The sequence below is a fragment of the Leucoraja erinacea genome, chromosome 24 (genome assembly GCF_028641065.1).
Source record: "Leucoraja erinacea ecotype New England chromosome 24, Leri_hhj_1, whole genome shotgun sequence".
In the NCBI taxonomy this organism is placed as follows: domain Eukaryota; kingdom Metazoa; phylum Chordata; class Chondrichthyes; order Rajiformes; family Rajidae; genus Leucoraja; species Leucoraja erinaceus.
Genome location: NC_073400.1, coordinates 22,134,735 through 22,157,441, shown reverse-complemented (window position 1 = coordinate 22,157,441; position 22,707 = coordinate 22,134,735). Strand labels below are relative to the sequence as shown.

Sequence of the window (22,707 nt, the reverse complement as noted above, 5' to 3'; positions counted from 1 at the left end):
GTGAGGTGAGGTGAGAGAGATGTGAAGGACAGTGGGCAAGGGCAGTGAGGGAGAAAGAGAGGAAGGAACAATTGATGGTAGATTTTGGAGACAGAGAATATAGGAGAACAGGGGATTGTGAGGTAACAGAAGAGAAAAATAAAAATAAAATATGGTAGAAGGAGAAGGTGGTGAAAAGTTTGTGTTAATGTTCTCCGTTTTGTTTATATGGGGGGTGGGCGGGGGGGGGGGGGGGGGGGGTCGGGGGGGTGGGCGGGAGGGAATGTTTTTTTTTTTCAATCTCTTACCTGCCGGAGAGGAGATTGTTGTCTAGATTGTATCTCCGGTCGCTCTGCGGCCTAACATAGTGAAGCTGGAGGCCTTGCTCGGGACTGACTTTGAACCCCACCACGGGGCGTGGACTTACCTTCGTAGCCGATTCCTTGCCTGGGATCGACGCTCCAACCGCGGCCTGCAGACTTTAACAACAAGGAGCTCGCAGTCTCCATGGAGACCGAGTCTGGAAGCTCCAAAACCGCATGACATTTGACTAGCCCCTACACGAGGCAGATCGCCCGGCGCGGGGGAGGTAAGAGTCCCCCCGCCCCCTCCGATGCAGGAGCTTGATCGCCCCGACAAGGAGGCCCGCCACTGGCTACGGGGTTAAGAGGCCATGACCAATGTCAATGGAAGGTTGGAGGCCCCCGACTGCTGGAGGACAAAGAAGGGAAGAGATTGATAATTTTTTTTGCCTTCCATCGCAGTGAGGAATGTGGAGGAGTCACTGTGGTGGATGTTTATGTTAAAATGTATATCGTGTGTTCTGTTGCTTTTTATGAGTATGATTGTATGGCAAATCAGATTCCTTGTATGTTGGCTAAAACATACTTGGCTAATAAAGTATATGATTATGATAATGATAGAGTTGGGGAGGAGGAGGACGCCACAGAGAGGAAAGGGGGATGTGGAGAAAATGAGTGGTAATAAGATTAAAGGCTAAGGGCAGAGAGGGGATAGAAAGAGTTTGAGCAAGTGATCAAAAAACATAGAGAGTGTAGTGGGAGAGAGAGAAGAGATAGAGAGGGCAAAGGAGAAGAGAGAAGATATCAGATAAGAGATGTGCGACTTGAACAGAAAACAGAGATGGGAGAGGGAGTGGGCAAGTTACAACGAGTTGTAGAAGATTGGCCATGAGGGAAGTGGGGAAAGGAGAAGAGAGGAACAGATGATATTAGAAGACGAGGAGGTTGCAAAATGTGTTGAAAGAGATATGGAGGAATGGGGTGAGTGTGAAGATCAGGAGGAGGGAAGAAATGGAGAATGGAGGTAAAAAAACAGAAAGGAAAGGCAATATAAAGGGGTGCAAGAACATACTTGAGGGTGGATGTATACACAGGAAGCGGAGATTCTCGGATTGGATTTTATAAATGGAGTTGCAGAATCCAAAGCAAAAGTGATATTAATCCTTTTATAGAATATTAGTTAGGACTCAGCGATTGTGACAAACTCTTGTTGACATTGTAACCTTAGATAGAATATAATGGAGGTTTATTAGAATCATATGAAGGACAGGAGAGACTGAGCTGTTGGGAGAGGTTCGGCAGGCGAGGATTTTAATCTTTGGAGCGCAGGAGGCTGAGAGGTGATCTTATCGAAGTGTATAAAAACTATGAGGGGAATATTTATTTATTTAGCGAATGCAAAGTCCTTTAGCCAAGCAGTTGCCTCTTGATTTGCTGTATGAAGGGTGACCACTCCTCCTTTGAGTCTTTGTTGAGGGCATGCTTCAATGGTGTGTTGCATTGTTTGCTGCTCTCCACAAGCACACCGTGGGGTTGGACTGCTGCCCCATTTGTGAAGGCTGGCCAAGCAGGGGCCATGTCCAGTCCTGAATCTATTCAGCATCGTCCACTGCTTCCTTGGGAGATTGGTGCCAGGGACCGGTAGGGTGGGGTCTGACACCAGATGTTTATTTGGGACGTCCTTGGACTCCCACTCCTTTTTCCAAGTTGATTGGATGGTGAAATCAGCTGGTGGTGGGTTCTTCCAAATTGGTCGTCTAGATGAAAGTCGAGCAGTGGGTGGGTTGAAGATGTCCATGTGAATTGGCAGGTGAGGGGCGGTTTTGGTCTTTTGGAGCATCCTTTGAGTGAGGACTACTCGCCGGATGTGTGGAGGGGGTATGTTGGATAGGACAGGGAGGGAGGGGGAGTGGTGTTGAACGGATTGTTCCTGTGATGATCCTCATTGTTGAGTTCAATTAGGTGTCCACATGGTGTGTGTGGGATGACCTGGACCAAACAGGGGCACATTATTCGGCTGAAGAAAATGCAAGGGCTAGTGCTGAAATGCGCAGTGTGGGGGCATAGATAGGGTGAATGCCCAGGGTAGGGATTTCAAATACAAGAGGACATATGTTGAAGGTGAGATGGGCAAGTTGACCTGTGGGGCAAATTTTTCACTCCGAGAGTGATGGATATATGGAACAAGCTGGCAGAGGAGGTAGGTTGAGACTGGTAAGGAAAATTTAAGTAATTTACAGAATAGCTTCACAAGGGAATTAAATAATTCCTGAAATTTACAGGTTTAAGAGTTCTTTGCACAAAGAGTCAGCAATGGCACGGTGTGTAGAAGCATTCGACGGTGACAAGAGTTTAGAGTTTTACTCCTATGCTTCGGTTCTCAAGCTCCCAGCACACAGGACACTTGCTGTAGCAGAAAGGGCAGTTCATTTCTAGCTCAGACTTACTTGCATTCTTCCTCTGTCATTTTGGTCAGATCAGTGCACCTGTAAAATTTTCCCTGATATTAAGAAGATGACAGTCATGAAAGATACCCAAGTATAACATCATAATCATCACACATCCTCTTAGAAATCTCCATCACACACGCTCCGTAATAAACTATAGACCAACAATAATTATTCAGAGCCACACAATGTAATAACCTTCAACTACACCCAATGTCATTATTAACCGCTCACTCGCCCCCCAAATAATTCATCACTAAAAGTTCCCAATAACAATTTACAAACAGAATCCTCCAATTATCCTTAAGAACAAACTCCCAGCGATATTTCTCAGCTACAATCCTCGGGCATAATTGCTAACCCAGCACTACAGCAATTAGTGTAGTCAGCCATGATCATATTGAATGGCGGTGCAGGCTCGAAGAGCCGAATGGCCTACTCCTGCACCTATTTTCTATGTTTCGATGGAATTATTCAGCTCCCTTATTGTAAACCAGAATCTACCCATATTATGTGGGATTGCACAAGATATATGGCACATAAACAGGCCATTCGGCCCAACCTGTCCCTGCAGTGTTTATGCTTCACGCAAGCCTCCCACCACGACTTCCCTTGTCTAAATCAATCATTATGACCGCCAATTCTTTCTTCCCTCATATACTTACCCAATCTCCTTTATCTCCACTTTAGCCACTCCCCCAGGGAGATGGAAAATATCCTTAATGCCTTGTCAACTCTTGCATCCATCAGAAGCAGATGATCAGAGAGGCCCACAACATTGTGTGCAGCCTCACCCAAAGTTCCTGTTCTTTGCGCCTTGTTTTAGTAAGAAACAGTGCTGTCCATGCCTAATTGATTTTATCACAAGCACCCTGACTGCAGTTGAAGCGAGGGAGCAGAATGTATTTCAGGTTTTCACTTGTAGTCAATGACCTATTAACTAGCAGTGTCTTGACTCACCTTAAAAAGCTGGACTCCAAGGCAGGCAAACACGAACTGCAAGAGAGTGGTGACGATCACGATGTTCCCGATAGTCTTGATTGCCACAAAGACACATTGCACCACATGCTGAGGTAAAGCAGAGTGAGAGCAAGTCAGTGATCAGCTCTGCATAAACGGCAGCCCCCAGAACACAGGGCGAACAACTTGCTCAAAGGTCATCACCATCAAAGGTATCTCAGGCCAAACCTGGTCACATCAGACAATGGGCATCGGACATGGAACAGACAGGTCAGGTCAGACTGGGGCACAGGCAGTCAGAGTGGGGGGAGACAAGCGTTAGACTGGGGGAGACCAGAGTCTGACTGGAGGAGACTGGGGTTAGACTGGGGCAGGCATGGTTAGACTGGGGAAGAGCAACATTAGACTGGGAGAGAGCGGTCAGACTGGCGGAGACAAGGGTCCGACTAGGGCACAGGGAAATCAGCATCAGACTGGGTGGGAGAGAGGTCAAACTGGGGGGAGAAGTCCAGCATCAGATTGGAGGGGGGGGAAGGTGGAGGCCGTGGTCAGAGAGGATTTAGACTGGGAGGGGCGGAGACAGGAGTCATAATGGGGGGGGGGGGGGAGGCTGGGGTCAGACTGGGTGAGAGACAAGAGAGAGATTTGGGGGGGGGTGGGTGAGGCACGAGTCAGATTTTGGGGGGAGACTGAGGTGGACAAAGTCAGTCTGGAGAAGACCAGGGTCAGACTGTGGTTAGACTGGAGTCAGACTGGGGGTGGGAGGCTCGGGCCAGACTTGAGGAGACCGGGTTAGACTGTGGGAGATCGGAGACTGCGAGACCCAGACTGACATAGGAAGACCAGAGTCAAAATGAATGGATTCATCCCATTCTTTGTCTTGGTTCTACCTTCAAGGTTTTGAGAAATATAGAAACTCAGTGCAGACAAGAGTCAGCACCTGGGATACATAGTAATGGTATATGTATAGGCTCTCTCACACGTACACATACTTGTTTTTGCATATTTGCTCACACACCCTCATACCGGCTGGATGTGCCTCACATACATCCATTTCTTCAACATGTGTACACATTCACCCACACATTGGAATGTGCCCAGGCATTTTCACACACTCATGCCCATCATCCACGAAATTTACACAAAATATTGCACTGACAGATATTTTCATAATCTGTACTCGCATTCATACGTATGAACATGCACCCATATCTGTATTCACGCACACTTACGTGTAACTCACATACACATGCATGACGTACATACACAAACAAGTATTCATGTATATGAGAAGAATTATGCATTCGCCTGGAACTATATAATGTACACACCCCACACCTGTACACACATGGATAAACTTCTGCATATATACACATACATTCACTCAGATGCTGTGCATTGGCAGTCTCTCTCTCTCTCACTTACACACGCACACGCACATGGCATATTCTTCAGAATCTGGCTCACCTTTAATCCCTTTGCTCTATTAATTGCTCTCAGAGGTCTGAGGACTCTGAGGACTCGAAGAATCTTTACCACAGAGATAGCACTTGACCTGGAAGATAACAAGGGAAACTCATCCGACTAACTCACCACATAATCTGCATATTCATACATTTTATCAGACGATGATGATGCACAAGTTCAAGAATCTGTCCTTCAGGATCAGCACCAAAATACTCAGATGCAATTCCCATCACAAACATAATGGAAGATTTGATTAGAGGGAGATACTCCTGCTGGAACTAACCTTCGTATCCAGGCTAACAAATCAGTCATCACATGACCCACCTTTATAATACCAGGTAATTATTTTATACATTTGGTATATTATAAGCTATCACAACAAAACCGGACAGGGATGTTACACTGTGTGCGACAAAGAAATAGGAAGATGCTATTATTTCGTACAAATCCAGAACAGGGGTGAGACCGGAAGCAGCAAATGAAATGCATTAGATATTACTCTCAATGTTGACCTAACTAATACAGTCTATTGGGATATATCACAGCATGCTCTAACTGAGACTACACTGTAGAAATTGTAGTTTTGAAACCTGCCCATACCATCACACAAACAAGACCCCCACCCCCCAACTCCATCTATACTTCACGCCACCTCGAGAAACAAACCAAGGATTTAGAGAGAATAAGTTCAAAATAAGTAGCCACAAGCAGAAAAGAGATAAGCAATGAGTTGTGATCCAAATGAACTTCTTGTTTGGGATGTAGAAACAAAGAACTACAGGTGCTGGTTAATACACAAAAGGACACATCATCCCCCTTTTCTCAGCCACTACCTATACATTCTTGGCAATTTAGAGGCCAATTAATCCACAGACACGCACACCTTTGGGATTTGGGAGGAAACCAAGAAACTCAAGTGTTTACGGGTAAAATGTGCAAACTCCATGCAGACAGCACCCGAGGTCAGGATCAAACCAGTGCTCAAGGCAACAGCTCTACCATCAGCGCTCCTGTGCTGCTCCATGACTAGACAGTGGCAACAAATTAAGGACTAACTTTTAAAAGGAAATAGTATTAGTGCTTGTAAAGTACAAACTGCTGGGTTAAATGTGGAATGGAAAGACCAGCAGAAGCACCAGGAGTTTTTTGGGACTGTATCATTCACAAATTCAACAGCATTAAGATTGGGACAAATACTCACTGAATTCCAAAGGAGATGAGAGAAACACTGACCACCAGCAGATCGAGGATGTTGAAATAATTCCGGCAAAAGGAGCCTTTGTGGAGAAAAGCACCAAAGGTTGTCATCTACACAGAAAAAGAAAAGGGGAAAGACAGAGGAAAGGCATAAGAGATGACAAGATGGCTTAAGATAAAGAGAGAGTGTAAATTAATTAGGATGAAAAAGGTGAGGATTTTGTCTGTTGATTTTAGCTCTGCATTCAACACTATTGTGCCAGAGCTACTACACTCCAAACTTTCCAAGTTGACTGTGCCTGTACCCCTCTGTGCCTGAACCCCTCTGGATTACCAGCTTCCTGACAGACAGGAAGCAGCATGTGAGGCTGGGAAAGCACATCTCGGGCCTGCAAACCCTCAGCATAGGAGCACCGCAAGGCTGCGTAACCTCCCCTCTCCTCTACTCTCTCTACCCCAATGACTGCACCTCCACTGACTCCTCTGTCAAGCTTCTCAAGTTTGCGGACAACACAACCCTGATTGGACTGATCCAGGATGGGGAAGAATCTGCCTACAGACAGGAAGTGACACAGCTGGCATCCTGGTACCACTGCAACAACCTGGAGCTCAATGCTCTTAAGACAGTGGAATTGATAGTAGACTTTAGGAGAGCTCCCGCTCCACTCACCCCAGTCACCATCAACAACACCACAGTCACATCTCTGGAGTCTTTTAAGTTCCTGGGAACCATCATCTCCAATGGGGGGCTACCATCGAATCCACGGTCAAAAAAGAACAACGGAGGATGTACTTCCTGCGGCAGCTGAGGAAGCACAATCTGCCACAGGCAATGATAGTCCAATTCTATACGGCCATCGTAGAGTCTGTCCTCATCTTCTCCATCATGGTCTGGTTTGGCTCAGCCACCAAGCACGACATCCGGAGACTGCAGCGAATCGGCAGATCAGCTGAGAAGGTTATTGGATGCAACCATCCCCCCCATTGAAGAACTGTACACTGCAAGGACCAGGAAGTGAGCGGGTAAGATCAGTTCTGACCCTTCTCACCCTGGCCACAAACTCTTTGAATCACTTCCCTCTGGAAGGCGACTCTGGACTGTCAAAGCTGCCACAGCCAGACATAAAGCTTTTTTCCACGACTAGTGTGAAGTTCTCATATGCTAAGGATTAATTCCCAATCTTCCAATCTACCTCCTTGCAGCCCTTGCACTTTTAATTTAATTGCACTTCCTCAATAACAGTAATACTACATTCTGCACTCAGTTCATTTTCTCCATTGGATTACCTCATGTATGTTATAATTTGCCAGGATAGCGCACAGAAGAAAATATTTTCCATTGCATCTTGGTAGACATGGCAGTAATAAAACAATCTCAATACCAATAACACTTTTGGAAGAATTTTCACCACATAGTTGAAGTTGACCATCCACCGGTAACTTCTCAAAGCCAATTAGAGGCAGCCAAGCTGGATTTCTCGAATGCCTAAAGCCCACAAAAGATTGAAAGGGGACAGATTTAATGGGGATCTGTGATGCATCACTTTCCATACAGAGCGTGGTGCACATGTGGAATGAGCTGTAAGAGGTAGCAGTAGAGGCTGCAATAATTACGGCATTCAAGACACTTGAACGGGTACAACAGGATAAGGATAGGAAAAATTTAGAGGGAAATGAGGCAGGCGCTGGCAACTTGTTCAGCGTCGACATGTTCGGCAAAACGGTCAGTTTTGATGTTGTATAGATCGCTAACAAAATTGGAGAAAACAGATAAATGTATTTGGAGACATGAAAAGGGACATATAAAGAAAATAAGGAAGGCTAGAGGAAGAGAAATTGAGCGACTGATCTGAAATAACAGACAGGGTAGCAGAAAGACATAAATTTGATTTGAGTTTGATTGATCAACAGGCAAACAGTGCATTACCTTCAGAACAATCTCAATGGTGAAGATAGCAGTAAAACCAATATCAAAATAGGAAAGGATCTGAAGAAGAAATAATATGAACAACAATGAGAAAATTATTGAGGCAGTTGATCAACAAATGTAAAAAAGTGTGTAAAATAAAATGCAGATGGTGCGTCATTCTCTGTGAACCGGAAAGCTCTCACCTGGTTGCGAAAGGAATCTGTTCGAATTGGGTCTTCTGCGGCCAGTGAAATACTGCTAAGCAGAATGAAGAGCAGGATGAAGTTGGTAAAGGTGGTGGCATTGATAATTCTGTGGCACAGTTTACGTAATCTGGAAGAAAAAGAAAAAAGGGACAATCTGAGACTGAGAAGCAGGTCTGCGGAAGGCAGGATCAAAGGATGGGCGTGACTCCTGTGCTCTTGAAGTCTCGGAGCAAGACATGCAATGATTTTCTTGGTTACACCTATCTACTGTTTCGAGACTTCACAGCGGTGCAGCAGGTGGAGCTACTGCTTCACGGTCCAGTGACACAGGTTCGATCCCAACCTCACGATCGGGTTGCATTATTATCCCTGTGATCTTGTGGGTTTCCACGGTTGCCTCTCACATCCCAAGGCAGGCGGGGTGGCAGATCAACGCGGGCGGCGCTGAACAGCATCGTGGAGTCCTGGGGCGCCTTGCAGAGGGCCGCCAGCAGCAGTCTCCACCCCGCGCGGCCTACGGACTTTGGAAGCCGTCGACTCCGGTAGGAGGGGGCCGACGCTGGTGTCCACGCCGATGAGGACGTCCCGCAGCCCCGACGTCGGACTTGTATCACCCCGGCGAGCGATCCTGGACATCGGGCCGCCCGTAGCTGCAACTGCGGAGGGCTTGGCGAGGCCATGACCACGAGGAACAGTGGAGGAAGAGACTGACTTTGGTGCCTTCCCACACAGTGGGAAACTTTGATGCTGCTGTGTGGGGATGTTTTATGTTAAATTCTATAGTGTGTGTTCTTTATACCCTTTCTGGCTTAATCCCTCCCATCACCACCTCCAGTTTAAATTCCAGTTGGAATATTTTGGAGGACCCAAGAACCAAGAACAAGAATTGACGACTGTACATTGTCGGTGGTGTGTAGGTGAGTGGTCGGACAATCTGGTTGTGGCGCCTTCACGCCCACGTTGGTTTTGCATGCAGCCTGTGATCGCTGGTGACTCGCCAGCAACCTCATGAGAAGGTCCATCCACAAGAGCTCAATAACAACTCCAAGGTCAGGCGCACTAATTGGCCACAGATTATGATTGATGAGAATGTAGGTAAAAGGGGCTTCTGGAATAAACGTGACACAAGGTGTCTGGCTCAGTCATTTGTTCTTTGCTTTCTGTCGTGGGATTCAGTAGATCCTATAGGGTGGAGTTGATGGAACATGAGACAGAACGGATTATGGGGACACGAGTGGGACCATGCGATTGGTGGGATTGTTCTGCCATCTCATAGAAATGATTGGCTAAATGAGGTCCTTTTTAGTCAAAAGAATATGTGAAAGGACAGGAGTTTTTTGAGCCCCTCGAATCTGTCCTCTCAGGTCGCTGTAAAAGATACCTACATGTTTTCAGGACTAAAGATGAAGAAGGCGCTGGCATTGGGCATGGGGACTGCCTTCTCTTTTAGTTGCAGCTCAGATAGAGGTCGAGGGCGTGGACTCAGTGGGAATTCTGGCTCCTCCTCCTCATCGTCACCTGTTGAGCAAAGAACAAAGAGGACAGCGGTGAACTGAGTAGGAGCCTCTGTCCCAGTGCTGGCAGACTATTACAGCTAACAACATTAGGAGCTGGGGAGCACCTTGAGAGTTGCTCCACTTATAGCAGCAGAATACAGTGAAACTGGTAATCTGATGTACTCGGTGCCAGATTATTGGAAACTAGGACACAGCAAATCAGAAGTGTGGGCACCAGGGCCCCAGAGAAGGGACCACTGGATATAGGACCCCTGTCAGTTGGACTGGAGTGCAGGACCAGGGGCCAGGAGACGGGATGGGAGCACGGGATCTGTGAACCTTGCTGGTGGAGTGGAGTATGGGATTCAGGGCCCTGGCGAGATGGGAGGCACCATGAGATCCGAGGCTCTGGCAAATTGGAGGGGAATGTGGGAAAGGACATTTGGAATTTTAAAATAGTTGAATAGAGGTATATCTGAGTTTTATTAAATTATACTCTTCTCCCAAAGCAAACATGTACCCAGCACCTGCCACGTCAGTATGTCACTCAGTCCAGGCAAAACTATGCAGTTAAGGTTGTAGTATTCATGTTTAAGATCTGATGCTCTTGGGGAGATCCAAGCAATGGACATGCTCACAGATATGGGTGCTCACTTCAAGGGTGATCCTTGCTGATTAGGCTGACTACATCATTGGGAAGGTTAAATATTGAGTCTCACCAAAATGCCAAATCATCACTTTCTCAATATAGTCAAGTCAAGTCAAGTCACATTTATTTATATAGCACATTTAAAAAACAACTCTCGTTGGCCAAAGTGCTTTACATTTGTTATAAGAATAGCACAACAAAACAAACTACATACATATATACATGTAGCCCTCACTCAGAGGATGTCAGGAAAGGCTTGGGAGTATAGATAAGTCTTTAGTCTTGATTTAAAAGAGTCGATGGAGGGGGCAGTTCTGATGGGAAAGGGGATGCTGTTCCACAGTCTAGGGGCTGCAACCGCAAAGGCGCGGTCTCCCCTGAGCTGATGCCTAAACCGTGGGATATTCAGCAAATATAGATCTCGTAGATGAGGTGTACATGACAAACTGTGCTGTATAGACCCGGAATTTCCAGCCTTCAGTAATCTAAAAGAATGTTCACTACGAGGACCAGAACAGCTCATTCAGGCAGCTCACCACACCAGCAAGTCCAGGCCAATTACTGATGGGCAATAATTTCAGGTCTTAGCAGCAAAGTCAACATCCCACAAAACAATGAAACAAGGGAGGTCAGATCTCCTGGATGCAGAATCACAGTGTCTGACTCAGAGTTCTTGTTAGTGGTCATGAGTTCAATCCAAGCTTCAGCACACGAGCACCAAACATTGCGAAACACTCTTGCTCATTGATGTGGATTTGCCGCTTTTCACGGACACTGACTTTAAACCAAGATCCGTTCTGGGTGCAAGATATCTTTGCATTTGAAGATCAAAGCTGTCCCCTTCCCCAACTGACCTGCGCATTTAACCAATTTGTTTTGTTGGATTTTACACCCATAACTTTCAACATTACACCACTAGCTACAAAATAATTTATTTAGTTGTGAGCTGTTTTAAATTCCTGTCGTGATTGTCGAGAGCTGTGAAAATACAATGCTCTCTGTAAACCTCCTTTGGAGTCCTGACCAAGATGCAATCAGTAGCTGTTCCTGGACATTACCTGGAAAGTCAGCAGAAGGATACGGATCTTTGACTTCATTGACGTTGGCTTCAAATTCATCCACTTTAAGCTGCAACAATAAAACACGAGTAATTAAACATCTAGTAATCGCGCGGACGTAACTGTAAATCAGAGTTTATCCGCTGAGTACACACGTACAAAGCCAGAGGTCACAATTTCTTCAAGCGTACCAATAAGAGTTATGTTTAATCTGATTATGGTGAGATTCACACAGCGTGCAATCACATCGTTTTGAAGGTCACCAAATGTTTGTACAGATTACTTTTTATTCAGGGTGCGGTGACTGGAACTGTGAAAAATAAATGCTGGAGGAACTCAGTGGGTCATGCAGCATCTGTGGAGGGAAATTGACAGATGAGGAATTCAGGTATGAACTTCCAGAAGGATTCCAACCCAAAACATTATCTGTCCATTTCGCTCCACAGATGCTGCATGACCTGCTAGGTTCCTCCAGCAGTTTGTTTTGTGCTCATGATTCCTGCTGTATCCCAATCCCACTGTGATTCTGCAGATGGTTACGTTGTACATGTTAATGCTCTGCCCAAATCAATCAAGTACAGGTCCTCGGTACACAAAAATGCTGGAGAAACTCAGCGGGTGCAGCAGGTCTGAAGAAGGGTTTCGGCCCGAAACGTCACCTATTTCCTTCGCTCCATAGATGCTGCTGCACCCGCTGAGTTTCTCCAGCATTTTTGTGTACCTTCGATCTTCCAGCATCTGCAGTTCCTTCTTGAACACAAGTACAGGTCCTCCCCAGGTTATGACAGGGTTCCATTCCTGAGAACTGTTCATAACCCAAACAGCTCGCAGGATGGGAACTTGGCTGCCAGGCGTTATATTTAAATAAAAACAAAGGCCAATCAAGGGCAAGTTGTAGTGAAGCCAGAGGTCAAACTAAACCATTCAGATCTTGCTTTGAACCAAGTTCCCACATGGCTAGACAATAGACAACAGGAGCAGGAGTAGACCATTCAGCCCTTCGAGTCAGCACCTCCATTCAATATGATCATGGGCTAAGATGCCTGCAGCTAGCAAATCCATACCAAACTATCTCCAAAATGCACCTTTACATATATGGGCTGTCCATAAGTCAGGCATTCCTAACCTGGGGATGCCTGTAATTAGATACAAATGAAACTTCATGTAGTACACTGCTTACTAGACACTGGGTCTGAGTAAGCTTGTCTGGTTTTCTGCTCACAGTTTGCAAAGGTGAAATTGCCAAAGTGATTGTGTAGACGAAAAAAATAAAATCTTCATTTACTTAATTTTGATCAGAATTAAACAATTTAACAAAAGGGTGTGTGGATGTGGCAATTGGCATCTCTGGTGGACCAGATGCACAATACGATCATGGGAATTTGGCAAAACAAGTTTCAGACGCATTATCCCTTGTCTGGGAATGCATAGCATGGTGAATAAAGCACAACAAACTAGGACATAGATAAGGAAGCCTGTTTCTCAGTGGAAAGTTACTGAATGCTGGATCACAATAGTTAACCCTGTAATGTCGATAACTATTGTGATCAAAAACAGCACAGCAATTGCTGGTTAGACCACCCGTGCCCTCTACCACTAGTCGTGTAGAAACGTGGCAGTAAATAGGGGCTTATGATTGGCTCAGAGAGGGGGCAGTGGCACGGTCTGCTTGAAAGATGAGATAGAATAATGTCAAGATGCCCTTGTATTATGTTTGACTTTGTTGAATAACATTAACATAAACAGAATATTATGACAAATGAAATAATTAATACCCATGTAGTAGATAGGAATAACAGGAAAACATATAGCTAAGGACAAAGTATGTTTTCGTATAATTGTATCTTACCAAAAAAAAAATGTGTTTACTGCACTGTATAACTGCCGCTATTTCTGCTGCGGTCAGAGAACCGGTGAGCAGTTACTTGTCACCATCTCTCCATGATATCATGCAATAAAGTTTCTTGAAGCAAACCTCAAAGTCTCTGTTTTTCCTTTGATTTTCCTCGACAGATTGCTTGTAGAATTTGAATCTTAGAACCAAATGAATGAAGCAGCGCTTCAGTGATCAGGCAGGGCGGGCTAGAGTCAGGAGTCAAGAGCCTGGAGACATAACAGTAAGGCTCGAGGGCTGGAATCAGCAGGTGGGGATGTGGGGCAGGATGGATCATCATCTCCAGTTCCCCAATGACAAAGAGGTGGGTCCTCCCACTCTGCCCTATCCTTGAGCTCTTCATTCCAAAGTTGGAATTGTGTAGCTTGGAATGGCGGTATCCTTCCCCTCCACCATCCTGTATTATTCAGTCTCTGGACAGGCCTACATATCTTCCTTCAACTCTGTGTTATGAAGTCCAAAACTGGACCTGTTTACCTTGCTCTACCACAGTTATTTTGTGCTGATCCAGGTGAGGCTGAATCCCAGTGTTAATTCATCCCAAGCCAAACCAGTGCATCATTCAAGATAGTGGGGAGAAAATAAAACAAAACTGCAGATGATGGTTTTCTGAAATTAAAACAGAAGATGCTGGAATGACTCGGGAGGTCAGACAGCATCTGTGGAGACAGAAAGAGAGTCAAAGTTTCAGGTCAACACCTTTAATCAGAACAAATTATGTTATGTTATTTACTCACAGAGCCAGCAAGAAGCTGGGCTGAGACAGTGCATTCATCACGGCAGAAGGGTCCTGGGGAGTGTTGTAGAACAGACAGGTCAAGGAGTGCAAATACCTAGTTCTCTGAAAGTGGTAACACAGATAGACAAGGTGGCAAAGAAGGCTTTTGTCATACTTGCCTTCCTAGGCCTGGGTATTGAGTACAGGAGATGGAACATTGTGTTACAACTGGACACAATATTGGTAAAACCAATTTTGGATATTGTTAGGTATGTAATAATTAGCATATGTAATCAGTATATGTGATGTCTTGTGATAGTACGCATGTGTACAGGAAGACTCAGGTGGCGTCCTGGAATAAAGAAGCTTGTTTGATTACTCCCGTGTTCGAGCCTTATTAAAGACTGTTCCAAGCATCTAAATACACAACAGGTATAGTGTACAGTTCCGGTCAGCCTGCTATTGGAAGGATGTCATTACACTGGAAAGGTTGCACAAAATGATGCCAGTTCTGGAGGGCTTGAGTTATAAGAAGCGGGATAACGCAATTTTTTTCTTGGAGGATCGGAGACTGAGAGGTGACGTTATAGAAGTTTACAAAATCATGAAGGGAAAGGATAAGATGAAAAGCCACAGTCTTTTCTCCATCAGACTCCAAACCATAGGTTTAAGGCGAGAATGGAAAGATTTTAGAGGAGCAATTTTTTCACATAGAGAGAGGTGGGTATATGGAATGAGCTACCGGAGCAAGGAACAAGCAGTAGAGGTGGGTACAATTACAACATTTAAAAGAAACTTGGACAGGTACATGGATAGAAAAGGTATGGAGGGATAGGGCTCAGATGCAGTCAACTGGGACGAGCTCAGCTTGGCAACTTGGTTGGCATGGCCAAGTTGGCTGAGAGGCCCGTTTCCTTGCTGTATTATAGCTCCGTGACTCTATGACCACATAGCAGTAGAATGCACATTTGGAGCAGGCTTTACCTTGGCAGTGGTGGGAATTCCTTCAGCCTTGAGTTTTGCCAGCTCAAGTTTTTTCAAAAGCAGCTTTTCCTCTTCCGTTAGGCCGGGGTGGGCAGCTCTAAATAACAAAAGCAGATTGCAGGAATGAAGAAATAACCTAGGACAAGAGGAGCCTCAGGGGTAGACACGGTGCCTTGGGAACGCACACTACATGGGAGGTGAAACACGGAAACTGGAGCCACATCACTCTGTTTGGTGCTGCAACTGAGGCCCTGATCATTCATTTACTGAGCTGATATCCTGGGCCATTTCTCAGTCACTGAATCCAGACCCTTGACTGGTTCTCAGCCACAGAACTGAGATCCTGGGCCATTTCTCAGTCGCAGAGTTGAGGGCCTGTGCCATTTCTAAGTCACAAAACTGACATCCCAGGTAATTTCTCAGTCACTGAGCTGATATCCTGGGCAATTTATCAGTCACTGAGTTGAGATCCTGAGCCATTTCTCAGTCATAAAGTTGAGATCCTGGGCCACTTCACTCATAGAGCTGAAATCTTGGGCCATTTCTCAATAACTGTGTCAGTTCTCAGGTAAGGAACCCGGCTCATCGTCTGACTCTCAGCCACTGAGCCAGGATCCAAACTATTTCATAGTTACTAAGTCCAGGGGCCTTTAATATGGAGATTAACGTCCGTTTTTGTACTTCTTCTGTCTTTTTCTGAATGCAGCGCCATGGAATGATCACTTCTGTGCACCCGCACAGTGACAGGATAAACATTCCCATTTGTGATTTACTTTGCTATCAGACACTGCCTTCCAGTTATTGCATGTGCCGGCCTCGCCACCAGACCTCACTCACCTCTCCAGTTTTCTCCTTTTCTTCTCCTCAGCAGCTTCCTTCTGAGCTGATGTCAAACTTTCCGCCTCTGCCAGATTGTCCACTGCAATGGCCAGGAAAACATTCAACAAGATGTCTACAAATATTGGGCTAAGGAAATAAATATACACCAAGTCCTGAGGCGAGGACCTGTTTATGAAGAGAACAAAAACTACCCTAATTGCACGAAAGGAAACATAGTGCTGAAGTAACTCAGCAGGTCAGGCAGCATCTCTGGAGAATATGGATAAGTGACGTTTTGGGTCAAGACCCTTCTTCAGAACTAACTGCACTGTGGGGTGAATCAGTTTAAGACAAGAGGCTCATGAGGGTATTTTGTATGGTCAGTTACTGCCAGAGTTAAAACACCCTAAGTTTTTCCCTGAAGCACAATTTTAGAAACCAAAAAACTGCAGACACTAGGAATCTGAAATAAAATTAAAAGGACTGGAAACACTCAGCAGTTGTGGAAAGAGAAACTGTTAAATTTCAGGCCTAAGTCCCATTTGCAGACAATTTTGGTCGGGTTGAGGAAAAATTGTTTCCACAAAATAAAGCTTTATTGTCAAGGCGGGGGCCTAGTAGTTCTAGTTCAGTTTTATTTCGTATCTGTTTGAATTAGGTTGTGAAATATAAGTTATTGTTAACTAGCTAGAACTGACTTTTCTCAGTGTCAGCCATGTAAGTAGAGATCAAGTGCAGAAAACTTACATCGGGGCTCATGTGGTCCAATCTCACGGAACCAACTTCCCCTCTAGTGCACTGCATTCAGTGTTCACAATGTAGTCCTCTCTACTAGAGAAATAAGTATTAAAAATAAGCATGGCAACAGGCACTTAGGCCCACTGAGTCCACATTGACCATTGATCACCCGTTTACGCTAATTCTATGTTATCACATTTTCCCATCCACTCCCTCCACACTAAGGGCAATTTACAGGGGTGAATTTAAAAAAAACAGGATTGATGTAAGTGGGTGATTGATGGTTGGCACAGACTTGGTGAGCTGAAGGATCTGTTTCCATACTGTATCACTCTTTGCTGCTCCTGAACAGATGATTAAAATCATAGCTATTACACGATGGAGTCAGTTAAGGATTATTGAGCAAAGCATCCATCATGGCTAAATTCCTGCCCTGCACAGGCCTTCCCAGCACACAGCATTGCTCACTACATTCACCACCTGCCACCCCCACTGCGTGTCGCACTCTGCCCACCACTCACCATTCCCCTCCCCCTGTCTCCACAATAAAGGATACAATTTCCACAGACAAACAAGATGATGAAGTATATGCAGACGAGCACTCCAGGGAAGGAGGGGCCTCCGTACGCCATGATGCCATCATTCATGACAGAATTCCAATCCTCACCAGTAAGTATCTGCATGGAACAGAGCAGAACAGAGTTTGAATCTACCCCCACACTGGCACTCTACACAGGCAAGGATGCAGCACATGAACATAAGAGATGGAAGCAGGAGTAGTGCCCCTCATGTCTGCCCTGCCATTGAATGAGATCATGGCCAATCTTTCACCTCAACATTCTTGCATGAACATCATTCAAAGACTCTTCAAACCTCGAGCTGAACAAACTTCTTCCCAATTCTGACATCATATCCTGAGGCAATTGGTTCCGGACTTCTCAATCAAGGGAAATATCCCTGCATTCAGATTCTGTTAGTTTATTGTCATATACAGCAGGACGCAATGAAATTTGTCATTCACATGACATTCACAGAGTAATCAGTGTACATACCAATATTGATAAATCAAACAATAAGTACAACAACTAGGGCAAAAACAGCAGAATGGTGCAAGAATGTCGAACAAAATCCAAGTAGTGCAAATGTTATTGACGAACAGTAACGGAATGGCCAAAGGAGGGAGAAGTAATATTAAGAGTACAGAGCAGCACCTCCAGGAAGGAGGTATGAAAGAGATGATTGGTTCAGGAGTCAGGTGACAGTGATTCAACCTGTGGATTGGGAAGGATTGAGATGGTTAATGTTGTGACTGGAGGAAATGATACAATGGAGGAGACTGGGCCAGCAAAGTTGCAGAAGGGTGGATCGGAGCGTATGGAGAGGGCAAGATGGAGGTAATCAAACTGATGCATGGGTAAGAATGGGAGGCCCATTGTAGGTAACTCAACGCAGAGATATGGGTTAGATATATGGAGGTTTTAGGAGTGGGAGGGGGCATCAAATGGGGGAAGCCAAGCAGGGGATGGTGGGTTGGAAGGAGGGGCAATTATTAAGAAGTTGGGTCTGTGGGTGAAAAGGTTGAGCACGGAGCGGGAGTAAGAGTGAGGAAAGAGCAATTAAAGGCAACCCAGCTTGTGGACAGAAACTTGTCTGAGTGTATTTCAGTGTTGTCCTCTCTGCTGGCATCAATGAGACTCTGGCTATGGGAATTGAATTGGCCACAGTGTCAGTGTACCTTTTGTGAGACAAGGCAACATCTTATCCGGGGAGGAGTAGATGAAAATGGGGATTAACAAGAAGAGAATTTGCCATTATGCTTGTTTCAACACGAGCGATCAATGCTTGTTTACGCCCGGGCTCAGAAAATAACGGGGATTACAGTGGTGGAGCAAGTAAAGCTGCTGCCTATCAGCAACAGAGACTTGGGGAGCACTCTCACTATTTCAAATACTGAAACTAATTTCCAATCAATTAAATACTTGTGCTGTATATAAATTGAGATAAATATTTGTCAAATCAATCATGGGCTTTTTTTCATTCATTCGTAAAGACAAGGCCTCAGTTTAATATTTTGTGCCTAATTTAGCCTAAAATGCCTACTCCGGTGCTACGACCATTATAAATTAGTATCTCCAGTATGTCAGCATTGCCTGGTCTCTGTCTTACAGGAATGAGGCCTAACCTACGAGCTTCTCCACTGAAGGCTACCCAATACATTTTGGACAAATCGGCTGTGGGGCTTTGTATAGGTTACCTACCTGGAAGACGCTCAGAAGGGCCTGTGGGAAATTATCGAAGGTACTCCTTCGTACGTGCATGTCTTCAAAGTTATACTTTCCACCAAACAGCTGCATTCCAAGCAAGGAAAAGATAATGATGAAGAGGAAGAGAAGGAGAAGCAAGGATGCAATGGACCGGACAGAGTTCAACAACGATGCCACAAGGTTGCTCAATGAGGTCCAATATCTAAGCAATCGAAAAAAGGTGAATGAAGAAGAGAGGAGGAATCACAGTTTCTGAAACATCATTGAACTATAAACACATCAAGGCACAAAACAGCACACTGCTGGTGAGTTACAAGATATTGCCAACCAAGTCAGGCTGGCAAACAACAGCATGCAGGGAAATCTGCAGATGCCCATGAGCCAAACTGCATTCTCCTTCTTGGCAGCAGATGTTGTAGGTTTATGAGTGTTGTAGGTTTATTGGGAATATCCTATTAGTAGGGATTTTTCCCCACGTCCTACCCATGTCAATTGTCTCCATTTTTCATGCTTGCTAAATGGTCACTTCAGGTGTCTGGAATATAGTGAACATTTGTGTATTACTTGCAGTATAATAGTGTGTATTATGTTGTGTGTGGTACGGGAGCCCAAGAACCATTACCTGCAGGTCCATGAACAGTTCTTGCATCATTCGGCACTACCCTAACCACAACACCGAATCACTACGGATTTTGCACTGCTATTTGATCTATGTTCTTTAGTATTTTGCGCTAACACGGTCTATTTTACTTAGAATAAATAAAAATTAAATGTATATATTTTTGTTGTTGGTGCATCTAATGTGCCAATAAAACTAATGCAAATGTGAATTTCATTGCTCCAATTAATATATGACAAACAAACACTCTTGATTAATGGGTAGAGTGTGGGTTAAGGCTAAATTTAGAAAGTTAAACAGAAAGGAAAAAGTGATATATTTAACAATAATGTTAAAACATTGCAGAAATGGACAGAATGCATAACAGTAAACATGCAGCAGAAAATTGTGTCGGAGGAATATAGTAAAATGTAATACTCTTTATCCAAATGCTCAGTCTTTATAACAGGGTGAATGAGCTGATAGCATGAGAGACGTGAGTGATGTGTATAAGCCAAAGGACTGTGTGGCCCCTTGCACTTTATTTTCCTAATATTGTGTTCTCACAGTCCTAACTTGGCAAGCTGGAGTGTTGGATGCCAATCAGTGCAGAGTTGTCAGTGTGACAGTCGTCTCCTCTATTCCCACTCACTCACAATTCGAGGTGGCCCTTACATAGTAGCTCTTTAGAGTCATAGAGAGATAAATCATGGAGACAGAATTAAATCCTTCCCATTTACTTCCTCTAAGCCCTCATAATTTTATATGGATCAATTAAATCTTCAGTAGTTTCTTCTGTTTCAAAGAAAACATGTTTATCTAATCTTTCCTCTTAGCTAACATTTTCTGGTCTGTTAAGATGGTCGTAAATCTTCTCTGCACTCATATCCAAGCTGTAATGTGATGAAGGCAATCATATATATTGCTTCATCTGTGGCCTACCCAGTTTTGGCATTTCTTCTTTGCTGTTGTATTGTTGTTCGAAAAGGAAATAGGGCTTTTAATGACCTTATCACCCTGTCTATAACCATTAGTGCATCTACACACCAGGCTGTCCAAGTTCTCTGCATCGTTCAGTATCCTTCAAACATTGCTTTGTCTTGTTGCACCTCCTCAAATGCATTAACTCACATTTTTCACAATTACCTTTTAATTTCCATTCCCCTACCTAAATGGCTAGAACATCGATATCTTCTTACAGTCAGAAGCTTTTTTCTCCATTTTCTGTCATGCAGCCAAGTTTTATGTCATTTACAAACTTCTTAATTGTGCCGTTTACATACACCAAGAGACCAAGCGGTGAGACTGTGGAACCCTTCTAAAAACAGCTTTACAGTCACAGAAAAATTAATCTAAATGTGCTTCCTGTCACTGCCAATTTAGGAGCCTATTTATCACCCACCGGTGGGTCCCAAGTGTTGTTACCTTGTTTGATCACCATGCCTGACAGTGCCGTGGAAAATACACATTAAAATTCCATGCAGATTGTAACCAATGCTCTGCCGTCAAAGATCCCATCAAAAATAAATCCAGCCAAATTAATCAGGCATTACTCCCCAGCTTTTCTGAGATGGTCACAGACTGGTTAGAATCTTATCCAGGTGCCCCACCTTCATCCAATGACTTTACTCTTTCCACAGTTATCTTCTTGCACTATGCAATTAGCCAGAAACAAATTGTGGGGGAAGGTGTGTTATGGAGCCTATGACAATCATTTCCCATTGTTCCCTGGCTACAGGACTTATGTTGGAGGATTGCTGAACAGCGAACATATGCAGTTCATTAGGGCCAGGTAACGTATCTCCTTTCAAAGAGGCCTCCCTTTTAATATTTTCTCTCGTACTATATTTATTTCATCCAGTATCTTCCCTTGGCTGAAGCATAAGGATCGCCCCCCTCTGCTGCGGACTGCCCCAAAGGGCCAAATGCAGACAATTTGGGCCAAATATAAGAAAAGGGACTTGCTCAGAATGTCAACAAGATCGGCATCGACAGGTTTGGCCAAAGGGCATGTTTCCATTCTGTATGGCATTATGACTTGAAACATTCATTAAGAGCCTTAACAAAGTACTCTATAGGTCACCCTATAGACAGCCTGATCAAGTCAAATTGGGTTTATTGTATTATCTGTATTTTTGTACCCTCTCTGTGCTTTCCTAAGTTTCCCTTTTAATTTTGCCCCTGCACTCGACATGCTCCTTTCAGCATTAATCAATTGGCGTTTCACATGACAACCTCATTCCTCAGAAGTCTCAGGAGGTTCAGCATGTCACTGAATAGTCTATCAAACATTAAGAGGAGTACAGTGGAGAGCAAACTGACTGACTGCATCACTGCCTGGTTCAGTAACCTGAAAGCCCAAGAATAAAAGGCCACAGTATGTGGTGGACGTTGCCCGGTCTATTACAGTGATTGACCTCCCCACCATCAAAGGGATCTACATGAAGCGCAGCTTGATTAATAATTATACAAATTAACTTTATTAGAGCATTGAGCATTATTAGTTATGAAAATGAAAGAGGTCAGATATCATCAGCACAAATAGTTCTGTGTATGTTTCCTGATTGAGAATGGTATATAATGTGGAATTATGGAATATTATTTGTAATATGTGGGACAAATTGGTTAGAACACAATTTCGATCAGGAACTTGAAAACTACTTAAATGTTTGTTTGGAAATGGACAAGTGGAAAAAAACTGCCCAGTGAAAAAAAAAATCTGGGGAAAAATTCATGTAACTGTCCCGCTGTAATCAGATGTCATTGTCTTTTAAAAAGATAGGCTGTAAGTTTCACCACTGTTGGCAACTGAAGATGACGACGGGTCAGTTCTATTAATATTTGTGCAATGATATATCTTTAAACAATTATAATGATGAACCCGTTAGCAATGTTAGTTTGCAGTTAAAAAAATAAACCCAGAGCTATTAATTAGCTTATTTTTGAATATTATGTCAGAAAAAAACATGTTATTGCGCGTCTGAAATGCTTTAACACCTAACCCCCTCTTCCCCTTTGACAT

At 44.3% G+C, this 22,707-nt stretch overlaps 1 protein-coding gene across 2 annotated transcripts in view; it reads right to left on the bottom strand.

Moving 5' to 3' along the window:
- The window catches only part of LOC129708776 (voltage-dependent L-type calcium channel subunit alpha-1S-like), a 115,331-nt gene that overhangs the window by 46,530 nt on the left and 46,094 nt on the right, over positions 1-22,707 (bottom strand). For both annotated transcript variants that reach the window (XM_055654732.1, XM_055654733.1), the window contains exons 12-23: positions 19,082-19,289; positions 17,380-17,500; positions 16,104-16,218; positions 15,267-15,363; positions 11,671-11,740; positions 9,853-9,985; positions 8,465-8,594; positions 8,280-8,339; positions 6,357-6,463; positions 5,156-5,243; positions 3,689-3,796; positions 2,729-2,781 (exon numbers count right to left, since the gene is read on the bottom strand). In XM_055654732.1, coding sequence (XP_055510707.1) covers positions 2,729-2,781; positions 3,689-3,796; positions 5,156-5,243; positions 6,357-6,463; positions 8,280-8,339; positions 8,465-8,594; positions 9,853-9,985; positions 11,671-11,740; positions 15,267-15,363; positions 16,104-16,218; positions 17,380-17,500; positions 19,082-19,289 — 1,290 coding nt within the window. The remainder of the gene's footprint in view (positions 1-2,728; positions 2,782-3,688; positions 3,797-5,155; positions 5,244-6,356; positions 6,464-8,279; positions 8,340-8,464; positions 8,595-9,852; positions 9,986-11,670; positions 11,741-15,266; positions 15,364-16,103; positions 16,219-17,379; positions 17,501-19,081; positions 19,290-22,707) is intronic.